At 43.0% G+C, this 17,161-nt stretch overlaps 2 protein-coding genes across 2 annotated transcripts in view; both read left to right on the plus strand.

Moving 5' to 3' along the window:
• LOC307053780 (archaemetzincin-2-like) overlaps positions 1–10,129 on the plus strand; it is a gene marked incomplete at both ends in the record, with an annotated part of 65,781 nt that extends 55,652 nt beyond the window's left edge. The window contains 1 exon segment of the mRNA XM_079705260.1: positions 9,985–10,129. Within this exon segment, the coding sequence (XP_079561386.1) occupies positions 9,985–10,129 (145 nt within the window).
• An 812-nt stretch (positions 10,130–10,941) lies between these two features.
• Positions 10,942–17,161, plus strand: part of FSTL1 (follistatin like 1) — a gene marked incomplete at its 3' end in the record, with an annotated part of 48,607 nt that continues 42,387 nt past the window's right edge. Inside the window, exons 1-2 of the mRNA XM_079705473.1 lie at positions 10,942–11,013; positions 11,175–11,231. Coding sequence (XP_079561599.1) covers positions 11,011–11,013; positions 11,175–11,231 — 60 coding nt within the window. The 5' untranslated portion in view covers positions 10,942–11,010. The remainder of the gene's footprint in view (positions 11,014–11,174; positions 11,232–17,161) is intronic.

Here is a 17,161-nt window from a genome sequence, read left to right on the forward strand (position 1 = left end):
AACTGTATGTCTATCTGCAAGGAAGAGATTACATTCCCCTCCTTCCCCTCACCCATACACCCATTACAGCTATTTAAGTCAGTAACTTGAAAGAGTCAGCTTTCTTTGGAAGACGCCGTAAGTGCCTAAAAATTTAATGAGGGCAAAGAAGAAACATCAAGGGGGCAGACCCAGCTGGAGGGGGCTTCCAGGCAGCATCTCTGGTAGGTTCACTCTGAGTCGTATTCAGAAGGTTAATGGCAGCATTTCTATCTACCATGAAAAGCCAGTAAAAATGAACATTTTCTGCCACGTTCACACATCCTAAATGAACCAAGTTCTTCTACTGCATGACCTTCATGTGCAGGTCAGTTCCTTTAACCAGCTGCATTTATTCACTTCCATTTTTAGGTTTTGCTGGTGCATTAAAAATAATACCTAAGGGTCTGAAAGAAGCCCTGTCATTGCTCAAAATACCTGATTTACTCCTGGGGAGTAGCCCAGACCCTGGAAGAATCTCAGTCTGTGAGGTTTTATGATAAATGTCAGTGATTATGCTGATAATAGACTGTTCCACCAAAACTAGGCAGGGGGAGGCATTGCTTTTCAGTGGGGAAAAAAAATCATAAACTGCTTTTTACAAAGCCCATGGCTGGTGCGTTAGCATCCTGCTTCTTATCCCAAGGGTGGGAGTTAGGAGAGAAGAAGAGAGAAAAAAGAGGGAGGGAGGGTAGTAGAGGGAGGGAGATTAAAAGGGGGAAAAGAAAGGGGAATGAAATTGGCAGAGAATGAGGAAGGGCTCTCTTCAGCCTTGAGCTCTGGCCATGAAAAAGTCCTATCCCCAGGGGTCCTCTCAGGAGAGTCCCAACCTATCCATAACCTGCGACTGCCAATTAACTTCATGGCACCACTGAGGCCACCCTCTCATCCAGCCTAGATCAGTCCCACTCTGACTGGAACATATAGGAGGGTGGGCCCATCATTTTGATCAAACACACAGCTTTTCCAGTCTCCACATAAATTCCAAAGGCAGTTGTTTACTCCTTCATCTGGCCTAGGGGAGGGAATATCCAATGTCCCATGTCCCAGAGACAAGTCTGTTGTTCCTCTGCCCATAACCCTGCACGTCCTCATGGTGTCCCAAGCTGGGAAAGAGCCCAGGAATCTGGCCGACTGCCTTGTGGTGGATATTTGTTGTTTTAGTCCACCCAGTGTCCTTTCTTGGGAAGAAACTCCTGCCCCATACCATGTGTTTTGGGAAGCTGTTAATCAGAATGTGCTGCCTGCTATAGGGATGGTATCATGACCAAAATACAGCCTAGCACAGGACCACCCCCTTGACAATATGCTTTGTTCAAGCACATGGTAGTGGTGGGGGGAACATGACACAAACAGGACCAATCAGAATTGGTTGGGTTGGATGTATATGACCTTGGGAAAATACGCACTCTCTTCTTGCTGTGGTACCAAAGCTGGGAGGATGCAATCTGGGGACTTGCACTAGCCATCTTGTCAGCCATATGGAGAAACGAAAACTGCAGAATAAGCTGAGAGTCTGATGAGAGAAAGAGAGAGAGCAAGCAAGTACTTATAGCATTGAATACTGTATCCATTTCCTGGGGCTACCATAAAAAATTACCACAACCTTGGTGGCTCACAACAGAAATTTCTTCTCTCCCAGTTCTGGAGACCAGAAGACTGAAATCAAGGTGTGGGCAGGGCAGTGCTCCCTCTGCAGGCTCTGGCGGGGAGAATCTGTTCCTTGCCTCTTCCAGCTTCTGGTAGCTGCCAGCATTCCCTGGTGTTCCTTGGCCTGTGACTGTACCATCGCCCATCTCCACTTCCCATGGCCTTCTCTGTGTGTCTCTTCTCCTTTGTCTGTGTTGAATATCCCTCTGCCTATCTCTTATAAGAATGCATGCGATTGCATTTAGGGCCCACCTGGAAAACCAAGGATAAGATCCTCCTCTCAAGATCTTCAACTTAATCACATCTTTGCCATATAAGTGATATTCACTTTTTTGCCTAAAAGGTAACATTTGCAGGTTCCAGAGATTAGGAAGTAAATAAATCTTTGTGGGAGTCAGGGGGGAGCATTTTTTTAGCCTACCACAAGTCCCATTCAAGTCTCTGAGACCTTATTTCTTGCCAATAAGTTCCTTCTTGTCTTAGGCTAGTATAAGTTGAGTTTAATCACTTGTGTTAAAGGTATCTTAAATGATACACATCCCCATGTCTGTAGCAAGCTGGAAAACGGAGGAAGCAGCCTAGTGCAGTGGACAGAACATCCGCTCTTCTGCAAGTGTTTGCGAAAACCATTTCCTTTTCCCAGCTTTGATACTTCACACCTCTTACCAAGATTAGGCTTAAAGGACTGTTGCATTTGCATATGCTAACTATTTTGTTGTTTTAAACACTCTGTAATTATATTTATGGCCTGATGATCAGTTGGGACTTTTTTCAATTATGATCAAAAAACTCAACCTAAGAGGCTTGAGCAAAACCAAGCAGACAACAAAGCTAAAAAATCTGGGGCTAATCAGGTACAGCTCAGTTTGCGGCTCCGATGATATTATTGGGCTCCATCTCTTGGCTCTGTCTCTTTACGATTGGCAGTATCTCAGGTCCCAGGAAGCGGCCCCTTGCAGCTTCAAACTCACATCATCTTGTACCCTGGCCAGTGGAAGAGAAAGTAGCCTTCCCTGATGGGTAGAACAGAAATCTTGAAATTGGATCTCATTGGCCCTATTGGTCTGACTTCTGTCAGATGTCTACTGCTGAACTGTGGCCAAGGGAATGAAAGGCATTAGCTTACCCTAGAGATCATTGCTTTAGCTCTAGAGTGGACTAGAACACAGGATGAAGAGTGGAAGAGGAATGGTATTCTAGAGGGATATGCAGTATGGTTACCTGAAGTGGGGTGAAAGCATGCTGGCTGCAAAAGGAATAGATGTGTACTTAATATCAGAGATTTCATGATATAAATTCCTTTATTTTTTCAAATGAATAGGCCTGTCAAGCTCATGATAAATAGATTGATTATCATAAATCATAGTTTTGTGAACACAATATGATAATTTATACTACCAATTCACAGAATTTTCAGAAATTAACTTGGAGAAGATTGTGTGAATCTAGCACCTCTAGACAGGGTAGAATAGGCATGCATATAAATTATACATTGTTCTGTGTTTGTAAATAAACACACAAATATGTAATAAACATTTCCCTAAGTTGCTGATGAAAGCGTCTTGTCACAGGTGCTCTCAATGATTAAAATGTCACAATGAATTTGATTAATGTCACAATGAACGTGATTAACAATAATGAATATTGCATTCAATTCTAGAAATGTTCTTTCGGCCTGAGTGTGAGATTCAGTTTTCTGTAGCAGTGGTCTTCAAACTTTATGGTGACATACCTCCAGCAATAACAATGGACTAAATATATACATTATAAAACATACACAAAATATAAAATAAGAAGATGAGTTAAAGACAAAATAATCAACATTTAAAAAACACATCATTTTACTTATTAATGGTTGAAAAACCTTTATGCTCTCACTGGAAAAATAATAATAATAAATTTAGTGAGAGTGGTGTTTTTATTTTATTTAGAAAATATTTGCTTAACATTTTGTGACAGAGACAGTTGAAGGTCTGATCCTAAGTCCAGTTTATTTTGATATTTGGTTTGATGACTGTGAGAGGTGAAAAAGATAACTCATTTTTATAGACAAAATTGTGTTTTCCTAAAACTTATATGTTGAAGCCCCAATGTGGCTGTATTTGGAAATAGAGCCTTTAAGGAGGTAATTAAGGTTAAAAGAGGTAAGAAGGGTGGAGTCCAAATCCAATAGGACTGGTGTCCCAATAAGATGTGTCATGTGAGGACACATCAAGGAGGTGCCCATCTGCAAGCCAAGGAGAGAGACCTCACCGGAAACCAACCCTGCCAGCACCTTGATCTTGCACTTCTAGCCTCCAGAACTGTGAGAAAATAAATTTTTGTTTGGTAAGCCACCCAGTTTGTGGTATTCTGTTACAGCAGCCCTAGCAGACTCATACACTCCAAATGTTCATAGATCAAATGGGAGATGTGCATCAGTGGCCCACTCGCAAAATTATGACAGTGTTATAAATCAATCATGCAAAAGTTTTGTCTAAATTTGGCTAGTAAATTTCCATCTGCTCCAGAAATCATTTGTTCTTCAAATTAATTGAAAGTTGTTACATATTTAAACTTTTCACAAGTGAGTAGATAAACTATTAAAACTTTTTTTTTTTTTGCGATACGCAGGCCTCTCACTGTTGTGGCCTCTCCCGTTGTGGAGCACAGGCTCCGGACGCGCAGGCTCAGCGGCCATGGCTCACGGGCCCAGCCACTCCGCGGCATGTGGGATCCTCCCGGACCAGGGCACGAACCCGTGTCCCTTCATCGGCAGGCGGACTCTCAACCACTGCGCCACCAGGGAAACCCCCTATTAAAACTCTTCGCTGGGAGATTTTTTAAACAGTTTAGAAAATTTTGTTAAATTTATTTATTTATTTTTAAACATGTTTATTGGAGTATAATTGCTTTACAATGTTGTGTTAGTTTCTGCTTTATAACAAAGTGAATCAGCTATATGTATACATATATCCCCATATCCCTTCCCTCTTGCGTCTCCCTCCCACCCTCCCTAACCCACCCTTCTAGGTTGTCACAAAGCACTGAGCTGATCTCCCTGTGCTATGTAGCTGCTTCCCACTATCTATCTATTTTACATTTGGTAGTGTATATATGTCAATTTTTAAAGTTTTAAAAATGTGCATACATGAGAGTTTTTTATGGTGCCACACCTTTTTTGTTTGGGACAACAAAATCACCTAACAATGAAACGTTTCCAAATATCCGATTTCAAAATATTTTCTCCATAGCACAAGTTTGTTTTTAAGAGCAATTACTTTCTCACTCATTATTAGCATCACAAATGTTCCATGAAATGGTAGATTGTGTGTGGATTCTTTTTTTAACATGATTAACATGATAGGTAGCCTTGTTATCACATAAAAAGACAACAAATTTGGAACAGCTGTCTTTATATCAGACAAAGGTTTGAGTTTTCAAGTTCGACAACATTTATGGCCTCTGCCCCAAGGTAATCTGTGAGCCTCAATGTAGTATAAAATGCTTCATAATCACTTCCCATATCATTACTAAATATTAAAATATTCTTCTCTATGTTAATTTATAAAATAAACCACATCAGTGACTTTCTACAGCATGCTATGCAGCGCTGGCCTCAGTCTGTTTGCTGCAGTAGCTCATCTGTGAATTGTGCAGCACAGGATTCCACCTGTGAGGGTAGCCGCGGAACCTTACCCTGAATTCTTCTTCCACTCTGTTCAAAGCAGCCACTCTTCTGTGGCTTCACATACACAGTTCTTCCAGAAGATGTTGCTTTCATTAAAGAAGTCATTTAATATTAAGAATGTATCTTTTCCAGCACTATAGCTTTCTGTAGTTGCTCACACACAAAAAGCAGTTCTCTGTTGATTTCATTATTGAAACAGAATCTAGCCAATCTTTAATAAGCAATGAAACATTTGAGGCATCCATATTTTCATCACTATATAGCAACTATGGATGTTGTAATTTGCTCTAATACTTGTTTTTCCTGCTGATCTTAGGGGTGTGTGTGTGTGTGTGTGTGTGTGTGTGTGGCTTTTTGAATTTTTTTTGCCAATTCCAGTGGTGTGTGCTGACCAAAAAATGCATTTTAGCTTGTCATTATGTTGTTTTCCATGTACTATTTCTACTATTCTTGATTAGATCAGGAAGATAATTGTTCCCCCTCAAGGTATGTCTTTTGCTATTATGTAAGAAATCTAAAAGAGTGTCCCTAAATATTTAACATCAAATTGAGTGAAATTTTCTAAAGTACTGAATTGAGTACTGCATGTCTTCGAACATCACCCCACCCCCCCCCAAAAATGATAGGTATCTGTCTCAATGTCTTTATGTTCCAGATACCTGGTTTCTAAAGTTCTTGGTAATCCTAAGTACAATATTCCTAACAAATAACTCAAAGTATACTAGGGATGAGGATATCACTAATAATAATGAATGTGAATCCATATTTCACATAGTCTTATTGTTACTTTTGTGTTTGACTCATTGTCAGATCTAATTAAGTCATTTGTTTTTATCTTATTAATGTGTCAGTCAGCGAGCTCTTTTCAGAAGTAGGAAACATGTCAGCTCTGCCCTTTTCTTTTTTTTTTTTTTGCCGTACGCGGGCCTCTCACTGTTGTGGCCTCTCCCGTTGCGGAGCACAGGCTTCGGACGCGCAGGCTCAGCGGCCATGGCTCACGGGCCTAGCCGCTCTGCGGCATGTGGAATCTTCCTGGACCGGGGCAGGAACCCGCGTCCCCTGCATCGGCAGGCGGACTCTCAACCACTGCGCCACCAGGGAAGCCCCCTAAAATGTTTTTAATCTAGTTTAGTTAAAACTAGATCATATAATATGTAAATCCATTTAAGTGGGCACACTGCAGTATAACACAATATGTTAAAGGAAACGAGGCCGGCAGTCCCTCTGTGGGGAGAAGGCCCACTCTCTCCTCATGGTGTTTGGCAACAGGACATAACTCATGACTGTCTGACATAGAGACTAAATATGGGCAACAGAGTCTATCTACATATTTGCAAAGTTACTTTCTATTTTTAGATTGGAAATAAGTAAAAATAAACATTCTAATATTTTCCCCTATGCCTTCTGGGGACCCTGCACCCCAACTTTGGAGAGTGCTGGTTTCACAGTGTAGGTTGGTGATTCGTTGCTGCAGCGGACATTCTTGGCTTGGTCCCAGCATTCATTCCTGCTTTTCCTGTCAACATTACCCTTACTTTCTTTTGGGTGGGTCCTCATTGGCTCAAATTAGCCCAGCCCAGCCTCCAATCAAAGTGACTGGTATGGAGATGTCAAGAAATTCAATTTATCTTTCTTTTTTAAAAGTGCACCCTAAGATTTTGTAGCAGCTCCCAAAATAGGCTCTCTCCCTCACCCAGATGGGGTAGTCCAAGGGCGTGATGAGGCTGGCACTGAAGCCAGTTTACCACCCTGAGAGCATAAACTGGAACTCTCAGAAGCCACCATATGAGACCCAGGGATGAAATAAGATTGCTGAAGGTAAAGAGGAGAGACGGCAAGAAACAGGATCCTTGCTGACCTTATTTGCGGTCTGGATGAAGGCTTTCCTGAAGCCAGACTTACCCCTGGATCTCTCAGCTACTAGGTGAATAAATTCTGTTTAATTGCATAAGCAATTTAAGTTGACCTCTCTGTCATCTGCAACCAAAAAATTCCTCACTGATACAGCTATCAACTCCTTTGTTTTGTTGTTATTGTTGTCAGTTCATTTTGTTTTGTTTTGTGTTTATCATAGAGAGTCAAGTTAACCATACTCTGTAGCACAGAATTATCATCAGTATCTGCAAGGTCCTTCCATTGAATTGTTCCCCTAGCAGCACACATTAATTATAAGCTTATGTACCAGGCACTGTTCTAAGTAATTTACATATATTAACACATATAACCTGCAGAACAACCCTATGGAGTTACTATTATTATTATTATCCCCATTTTACAAATGAGGAAACTGAGACCAGAGGTAAGTAACTTGCCCAGGGTTACTCAGTAAGTAATAAAGCCAAGATTTACTACCAAGGCAAATTTGAACCAAGGTAACCTGGCTCCTAAACCCATGCTCTTAATCACTACAGTATACCAGAAAGACTACAATATGCACATACTAACATTTGGCATTGTCCAACTCTCTAATTTTTGCCACTGTAATGAATGTAAAGTAATATTTACAATTTCTTATGTAACTTTGGACAAGTTACTTAAACTCTCTGTGTCTGTTTCCCTACCTGTAAAATGGAGGTAATAAAATAATACTGATTTTATAGGGTTGTTGTGTAGTTTAAATAATGCCAGTGACTGTGAACATCTTTTCTCTACTTGTTGGCCATTCAGGATTCCTTTTTTTGAGAAACTGCCTGTTATACCCTTTGACCATGTTTCTACTGAGTTTCCTGTCTTTTTCTTATTGATTTGCAGGGGTCACATATATATTGCAGTTATGTCCATTTTAGATATTACACATCTCCTTCTAATCTATCACTTTTCTGTGGTGCCCTTGTTTAACAGGAATCTTTAATTTTGATATAATCAAATTGATCAATTGTGCTCCAAATGTGAAGAGAATGAAGACATGAAAAACAATGTTTATGCCCTCAGCAACTTAAAATCTGGCTGAAGAATCAAGACTAACAACTATATGAACAAGTGTCAGACACCGTGTAACAATATGCAATAAGATGCCAAGTTGTAAGTCTATGTAATCAACTATTAACCTCGGAAAAGTACCCCAATTTTTCTGAGCTTCAGTTTCCTTACTTGGAAAGTGGACACAATAAAAAAATACTTTTCAGTTTGTTGTGATAATTAAATAAAATAAGACCTGGCTCTTGTGGTTAGTACCTGGCATATAATACCAACTGCAATTCAGATGCAAAGCAGATTAATGAAATAATAATGGCTACCATTTATGGAGGGCTGCTACCTGCCTGGCACTTACTATAAGATACCATATTTAAATTTCACAACCCCCTGCAAGGCATTATTGTCAGATGCAGAAACCTAGGTTCAGAGAGCTTAAGTAATCTGACAAAGTCACACAGCCAGTAAAAGGTGGCAACAAGATTGAAAGCCAGGTTCATTTGACCTCATACCTCATGTGCTTTCCACTATGCCAAGTTATTGCCAGAAAAGGTACTAGAAAAGCAATGAAACTTTACTTGGATCCTGAAAATTTTTTTAAAAAGACAGAATTTGAATAGACAAAAGGAAGAAGGAAGAGAGGAGACCATGCCAGATTCTGAGAGGGTGCAGTGCATGTGCCAGGGATGAGTTCTTACAGGGCAGAAGCAAAACTTGTACAACATAGTGCCCTTCAGTCCCAGCACAGAGATTGGGACAGGGTAGCTGGTGGGGGAATGCCTATTCCCTACTTCTCTTACTTCCATAACGAGGAAGCAGGAGTGCATTTTCTGACTGGGAAGCTTGAAGGAGGAACTAGGGATGTGTCCCTCTGACCCCTCAAGTTTGGGAAGCAGGCCTGCCCCAGGAAGCATGCATTTTCTGCTTTTCCAGAAACTGTAAAACTGCAGTCAGTTTTATACAAGCAGACTTTCCAACTCTGTTTGTGACTGGTGGGGTATGTTCAGTTCTGGGGTGAAGTACAAGCAGATCCTTGTCCCTGCAGATCTAAAGCCACTGCCACCATTCCAGTTTTTACCAGGGACAGGCTGACATTTTGCTTTCTACCAGTCTGACTCCTGCAGCTATCTCAATGGATTCTGAACTTGCATGGGCAATATGGGTGTTATTTGAAGCCCCCTAAGACCACAACCGTTGGCACTCAACAAACCATGGTAAAAGAGTGAATGTGACAAGTTCAGAGGACAATGAGAAGATGGCCTGATTTGAGCAGAGGACTTATAAGTCGCTTAAGTAAGGTTAGATGGATGACTTACAAGAAAGGCTTTTGGATTTGACGTGGGAAGAGTGCTTAAGTTTCTGAGCTGGGGAAGAGCACGAAGAAGACAGTGTTTATGTAGAGATAATATGGCAGTGCGCTGCAGTGGAGACTGGGGGAGGAGAACTTGGAGCTGGAGGGAACCAGAGGTGGTTTCTATAATTCCTAAGTGAGGGAGGATGAAGGTCTGGCCTAGGGAAGTGGAAATGTGAATGGGGGTGAAAGGATGAACAGGAGATCTCAAAGGAAAAACTGCCAGGATATGGTCACAACTGGGGTCTGAGAAGTAGAGATAACGTTTTTGAGGGAGCACTCTGAAAGAGGTAGATGAGCAGGCCCGGAGCTGGTGGGAAGTGGGTCTCAGCCTTGGGCACGTTAAATCTGAGGTGTCAAGTTGGTTTGCTCTCTGCACCAGGGACACCGGGCGCATGGTAGGAAAAAAGCTACAGTGGGAGCAATTTGCGGAGTCAACACTGTCAAAGACGCATCACACATTTGAGGACCTCTGGGAAGAAGTTGGTGGAGATGTGAAGTATGAACATAGAGGGTGCCCGGGATGACCGGGGTGGAAGTAGGGACACAGGTGGAGCTGGGAGGAGGAGAGCAGGGGGACCCCGGTCGCTCCTGGGCTTGAGGGAAGGACGGGATGAGGCTGCAGGCAAACGCTGGAATCAGGATCTTCTCAGCAGAGGAGGATGGCCTCCACCCCCACCCCACCCCCCCGCTCCCCAGGAAATCCACAGTTGAACCCAAAGCAGCTTTCCTCAGGCTGGCTGGTCTTCTGGACCCTGCGCCCCCTTCCTCGAGCTCTGGCGACAGTGATGCCCTGGACCCGGAGCTGCGGGGGTCCCTCTGCACCTCTGGCCCTCTCTCTATCAGCCATAGAGGGCGACTTCAGCTGCCCACGCTTAGGGCCTTTCACCCCAGGTTCTCGCCCCAGGGCGAGCCAGGGCCCCCAGCATTACCGCCCCACCTGGCCACCTCCGCAGCCCGCACTCGCAGCCTGCCCGAGCTGCAGCATGCCAGCGGCCCCTCCCGGGGGTGGGGTTTCGGCTCCCCACACCCACACCCCCTCCGCCTTTGTTGCAGTGTCCCCCAGGACCACCCCCTCTGTGCCTGGGCTTCCACGTCCTGGGGGCTAAACTAGGGGCCTGGGTTTCGGGAAAGGGGTTCGGCGGCGCCAGGACGCTCGCGGGCTCCAGGACGTAGCAAGGGGCTGGGAGGAGGGAGCGGAACCCTGAGCCGCGGGGGCCGCTGCTGCAGAAGGGGGAGGAGAATGGGGAGGAGCTGGGGGGCAGGCTGTCGGGGAAGGAGGGGTCTTAAGGGGCGGCGAGGCCAGGTCGGATTTCCTCTGAGGCTGGCGATCGGCGAAGCTCCCACCTTCCCTTAGAGCTCGCTGCAGCCGCCTGCCCCTGCGCCCTCCGGAGACCGGAACGGGACCATGGTGAGAGCGGGGTGCGCTGCGCGGAGCCGAGCGCACTGGCCCGACCCCTCTGGGCGGCCGAGGGTGGCCGGGCGGAGGGAGCGAGCCTCCGAGGCACGAGGAAGTTTCCGGGGTCGACACGGGGCCCGGTGCCTTCACTCTCGCTCTTGTCTTTTCCGCAGATGTGGACGCGCTGGCTCGCGCTCGCGCTGGTGGCGGTCGCCTGGGTCCACGCCGAGGTAGGTGAGCCTCTGAGGAGGTCCGAACTCAGGCGCCGGGGCCACTGGGGTCTGCGCGTCGCGCGGGCGGTGCGTGCGTCCCGGGGATGCTCTCCCCGGGTAGGACTGGGAGTTTCCATCTGCCGGGTGAGGGGGGCACTCGGAGCAGAAATGCTGCTTACGAGACTTAAACCTTAAAATCAGGAGAAGTAGTTTGGGCCGTCAGCGGGAGCCCCCCCGCGGCTAATATGGAGGGAGAGTTGGGAGGGGGAGAGAGGACGAGCAGGGCCGATTGGGATGCAGACGGCAACAGGAGCAGGAGCCGAGTTCAAAAAGGCGCCTGAGTTCTTTCCTTCACTTAAGAGGAAATTGAGAATAGTTGGAGACTTTTCCCTTCCGAGTCTGTCTCCTGGGGGAGGGGGGTCGGGGGATCTCAAGAGACTCTTCTTTTAGGGCGGAATTTTTTTTTTTCTTTTATAAAGTAAAATGATGATTCTCTGGTTTTTTTTTTTCTTTTTTTGTAAAGTGCCCTCGGATTTTGCGTTATTATCAGAGCCAAATAACGGCCTTTTAAAATCTCAATTTTTTTCTTAAACTGGCGTTGCGCAAGTATGAGTGATCCATTGCTCTGCTCTTTGAGGGCTCTGCGTTTCCAGTCAAAGTATTTCAGCGCCTTTTGGGTAGTGTTTTCTTTTCAACTCCAGTGACCTTCCTGAGACACTACAAACAAACCAACAAACCCTTCGCTCACAAGCTCCTCCATTAACTCAAAGGTTTATGGACAGAAAATAAACAATTCTAAATTCCCTGGGCTCTAGTCTCCAGAAAAGTGAGGTCAGAAACCAAACATTTGATAATTATGGCAGGAAATGTGGAAGGAATTAAAAAGCATGAGGGAGAAGAAATGGAATGTACATTACAAAAGAAATAGCTCCCTGGTGGGTGGTTATTCTCCCTCTTTGAATTTTTTTTCTTCGTATTACAGTTTAGCCCCACCCTTAGCATCACAGCTTGACTGCCTAGAAAAGTCATAAAAGCCTGCAAGGTCTTCACGATTAACAACAAAAAAATACACATTATACTGAACTCTCATTTAATTCACTACCACACTTTTGGTTGACCTGGAAACACGTGCTGTTTTTACTCACAATGAAATAAAAATAGCTAATATTTTTTGGATATCTACTTTGTGTTGTAATAAAACTCCATTTGAGTGATGGGGAAACTAAGTCAGAAAGGTCACATAATTTATCTAGTGTCCTAAGTTGTTAAATGGTAGAAGTGGGATTTGAACACAGTCAGGCATCGCACCCCAGGCTCTTAACCGCTGTCTCACACAAGGACTAAATATTTGCCATGTACTTCTTATATAGCAGACGTTGGTTGGGCTGCATGCCTCATTTCTTTTACAGCTTCCCAGAACCTTGTAGGGTCAGTTTTGTCATCCACAATTTACAGAGGAAGAAACAGGTTCCGGAGACTAGGTAACCTGCCCAGGGTCTCACAGCTAGTTCTCAGGAAGGATCTGAACCCAGCTCCTTCCACTGGTGGAGCTCATCTTGAACTCCAGATCTGCTTCTAATGCATTTTGTTCTCCAGGGTTTGAGTTTGAGGAAGGATCCTTCACTGGCTGATTTAGTCCTGGCTGAGAAACAGCCTTCCATCCCTGCTGCTGCCCTCAAAAGGCTGCTGCAGTCCATTGATGGATGTGGTGAATCCCTGGTTTGTTTTACTGCAGGTTTAGGAATTGCCAGCTAGTGTGTGAAATCGCTCTGTGAACTGGAATGCACATTTGAGGAGTGAGGATGCCATAGGTTCACTCGCCACAAGGCTCTATAGCCCAAGGTCTGGGATCTGTTCTCCCAAGCTGTTTGTACTACACCCCCTCCCCCTGGTGCATTGCAGGGAAAAGCTTAGCCCTCATAGGAAGTTCCCCCAGCAGCAATTTCCTGCTTGAGGTGGAAGAGCAGAAAGTACTCTCACAGAATTCCCAAGGCAAAATCGTGGGGAAAGAGGCAAAATCAAGAAGTGCTGAGGCATGAAAACGGAGGAAGTGGTGCAGAAAGAAGGCTGTGAACTCAGGGTATGTGAGGAGTAGGTATGATGTAGCTTTCATTTCATGACTCCAGATTATTAAGGATTATTTTTTTTATCAATACAATCTCTTGGTATCTGACCCTGGTAACATTTGGCAAGTTTTTAATCAGTGTTTTAATAATAATAAATGAAAAGATAGATTAGCCCTAGCAATTTGGATATTACTTTCAGCATTTTATCGTGTAGTTAATGGTGCTTTTGCAGTGGAATTTTTTTTCCTTGTTAGCTGCAACAACATATAGCAAACAAAGCCAAGTAATGGTATTTACTGTTTTTATTGACATGAATCCACTTTAGTAGACTTTAGGGCTGAAATCGTACAAATATTGTTGAACTTTTAAAATGAAATTTAAAAAACAAACTGAGTTTTCTTGGTGCTTTTTGATTTAATACAAGCACAAGGATTCAATTCAGCATATTTTTAAACTATGTGATTGCACAACAAATTATGTTGATAGTTGAAGAAGCCAAGTCTTTGGAATAGTAGTAGACCTCTAGAATCAGGTGTCCCTAGCTTGAGAAAAGGTGGTTGTCATCATTATTAGTGCCAGTCTGTAAATCCTGTTTGGTTAGATTCAAGAAACGATTAACAAATCTCATTAAGGAAAGTGTTATATTTTTAATGTTTTCCATGGTCTCTTGGTACCTCAGGGTTGATTTTTTGACTGCTTCCTCTTTTTCTTTCTTTTTGTCTTAATACTTCAGGCAGCCTCCATCAAAATTCCATCCCATCCACTTGAGCGCACAGCCATGTACTCTTTAGAGTCTACTTGAAACGGGGTGTTGGCACATGTCTCTTGATGAGCATGTATTAGTATCTGCAATGGACGAGGAATGGGGGGTTGCAGCGGCAGAGCAAGCTACCTTGTTTCAGAATCTTCTGGGAGGGGGTTATGTGGGCCTGCTCACTCTTCCTTTACCCATCCACCTCCCATTGAGAATTACTGCAGTTCACTGAGAGGTGTGGATAGTGGAGGCTGGGAAAGGTTGACATGTGCCCTTGAGTCTCAGGAGGTGGTGGGTATGAGTCTACTCTAACACCACAGGCTGGAGGGGACCCTGTGGCCCAACTGCCTGCTTCCAAAAGGCAGCATTGGCAAGTGCCCAAGCATACTCCACTCTCCGTTGGTGGTCATCTCTGCTGGCACTCTGATTTCCAACATTCCAGGTCTATAAATTTATCATGATAAGTCACAAGTACAGGAGACTGATTCACAAACAGGACACTCATTCCAGTAAGGGAATACTTAACCTATGAACTGTGAGTGCATCATTTAAGATAATAGCAGCAAGAACAATAACAATTATACAGATAAGCAAGAAGATTATTAGGGCATTGTCCCTCTGAAGCCAGGTTTCATAACCTCATTTATACCCTATTATCAACATACAGTTAAGCAACCACTAGGGGTATTATTGGCAGATGTGGGGTCTCCTCTTTATTCTTTAGAATTACTCTAATAGCGGATTCAGGAAGGCCTAGAGTGTGATTTTCCCATTTTCCCTTGATTTTCCCCACATCCTCTGACTGCTTCTTGAAGCTACAGCAAAAACTAGGATTTTAATATCCATCTTGAACATTAACCACTAAAATAATCTCTTGTTTGTTTATCCTTTGGCAATAAACTCCTTGCTGTGATTCTGGAGACCATTGTTAGAAATTGGGATGTTAAAACATGGCAGTGACTGCTGAATAGCCAAAACAGATGGACAGGCACCCTGCAAATTGAGGCCCTGGATGTTGAAAATGTCTTTAGAAAGGACATGTCACAATTCCCATAGACGTCTCTGGATTGGGTAATGGAAAGCAGGAGTCCATTCTCAGGCTCAGAGGAATGAGTTTGGGAAGAGCTGTGAGGTGGGGGCATGGGCTGCTATGAATGTAATGTCCCAAACAAGAAAAGTCTTCAAAGTCAGTGAGGCAGGAAAACACATGTTTCCAGGAGAACAGGGAAAGGATGAGCTGTAAATGCCAGTGGTCACACACACAGAATTGAAAACATCATGGTGTCTTTTTCCTGCTCCTTTTCAAATAAATGGACATCCAGACAGAAATTTCTAGTAGCCACAAATAGTATTAGCTTAAGGACACCAGATATTATAGGACTGAAAACAACGTATACTTAGATGGGTTCATTTTGTAAGCTGTGTGACTGATGTCCTGTAGGTCAAATGCATACTTTTCTCTAAGGTTCCATCTTCTGTCACTTGTGACTTTGGCATGGGGTGCTTTCTCCAGGAGTGAGTCATTAACAGCACAGGCCTTCCCTTCACGGTGCCCATCAGTCAGTATTCCCTGATGTAGGCTGAGCATGCCCTACACAGGGCAGAGTCATGGATGAAGTGCAAGACATGGTCTCTGCCCTCAGGTTGCTTACAGTCTAATGGTGGGCTGTTAGATTTAAACTGTGGCAGCTATAACGTATAATATTATAACTGCATGATGAACAACTATCTTCATTATTATTATTGCTTTTTTTTACATTAACAAGGACTTCCCCTGATTTTTAAAGTTATTTTACATTAGTACAATGCACAAATCTTTAATGTATAGTTTGATGAACTTTTACATGTGAATATACCCATTTAGCCACCACCCAATCAAGACTGAGGGAATTGGTACAGTAAGGAGGCTATGAACTCAGGGTGTATGGAAACAGTTAAAATGAAAAAAGTGATGTATAGGTATGATCGAGGTTACATTTCATCACTTGATGATCATTATCATTTAATTAGTCCAGTCTCTTGATGTCTGTCCCTACTAACATATGGCAAGCTTTTAATTCATGTTTTAACAATAATGAACCTTTAATAATTCATGAAAAGGTAAATGAACCCTCTCCATATGAGACTTGCACTTTGGATATTATTTTAAGCATTTTAAACTTGTAGTTAACAGTGCTTGCAGTAGAAAATTGTTTTCCTTGTTAGCTACAAAAACATAGCAAACACAGTTAAATACAGTCTTTATTGACATGAATTCATTTTAGCAAACTTTGTATAGCTGACTTGACTGTTTTGCTGATGGATATTTCAGGGCTCCATATAATCTATGCTGAGAAACCAAATCAAGGAAAGAAACTCAAATAATTCTATTTGACCACTTTGCCCTGGTCATTATTTTAAAGGGACTCTACATAAGATGCCTATCATATTATTTATGAAAGCTAAAAACTTAAAACCTACTACATACCTAACAAGAGGAGAAGAGTTAAGAGTTAACAGCAATATATGCCACTAAAAGTTATGTTTACAAAAAATTTAAGGCTCTGGCAAATGATTATCATTTAAATAAAAAAGCAGAACACCCCCCCACTCCAATGCCTATCCTCACAACTATGTAAAAATTTATAGAGAAGTATGACAAAATGTCTTAAAATCCATCATGAGGATTCTTGTGACATCTCACCTTTTTTGAGAGGAATTTATCCTTCTAATATATGCTATTTTATTTAAATAAAAAAGTGTTATTTTCTGATAAAATATGGAAATTAAATATGTTCATAAAAAGCTCAGAGAATATAGAAAAAGCTAGAGCAACGAATAAAGTTGCCCATAATTCTACTACCTAAAGATAAACTAGCCCTTCATCCCTCCTTTCAGAGAAATTATCAAAGTCAATTAACAGATGTATGTGATATGCCTACTAGACACTGTAAGCAATGAAAATTAGTGCCTCCCAACACTATGATAAATCGCCTGCAGCGATGGAACAAACATGGTGTGCATGTCACCACTACCCTCTCCCTTACCCATGGCAGACCTTACTAATCAATCAGAATTCTTCCTTCTGAGCCTGGAGGAGGTTAGAAAATCCTTCTCAGCAATGCTGTAGGCAGCCACTAGCAGTTACT

The sequence above is a fragment of the Hyperoodon ampullatus genome, assembly GCF_949752795.1.
Source record: "Hyperoodon ampullatus genome assembly, chromosome: 5".
NCBI lineage: Eukaryota > Metazoa > Chordata > Mammalia > Artiodactyla > Ziphiidae > Hyperoodon > Hyperoodon ampullatus.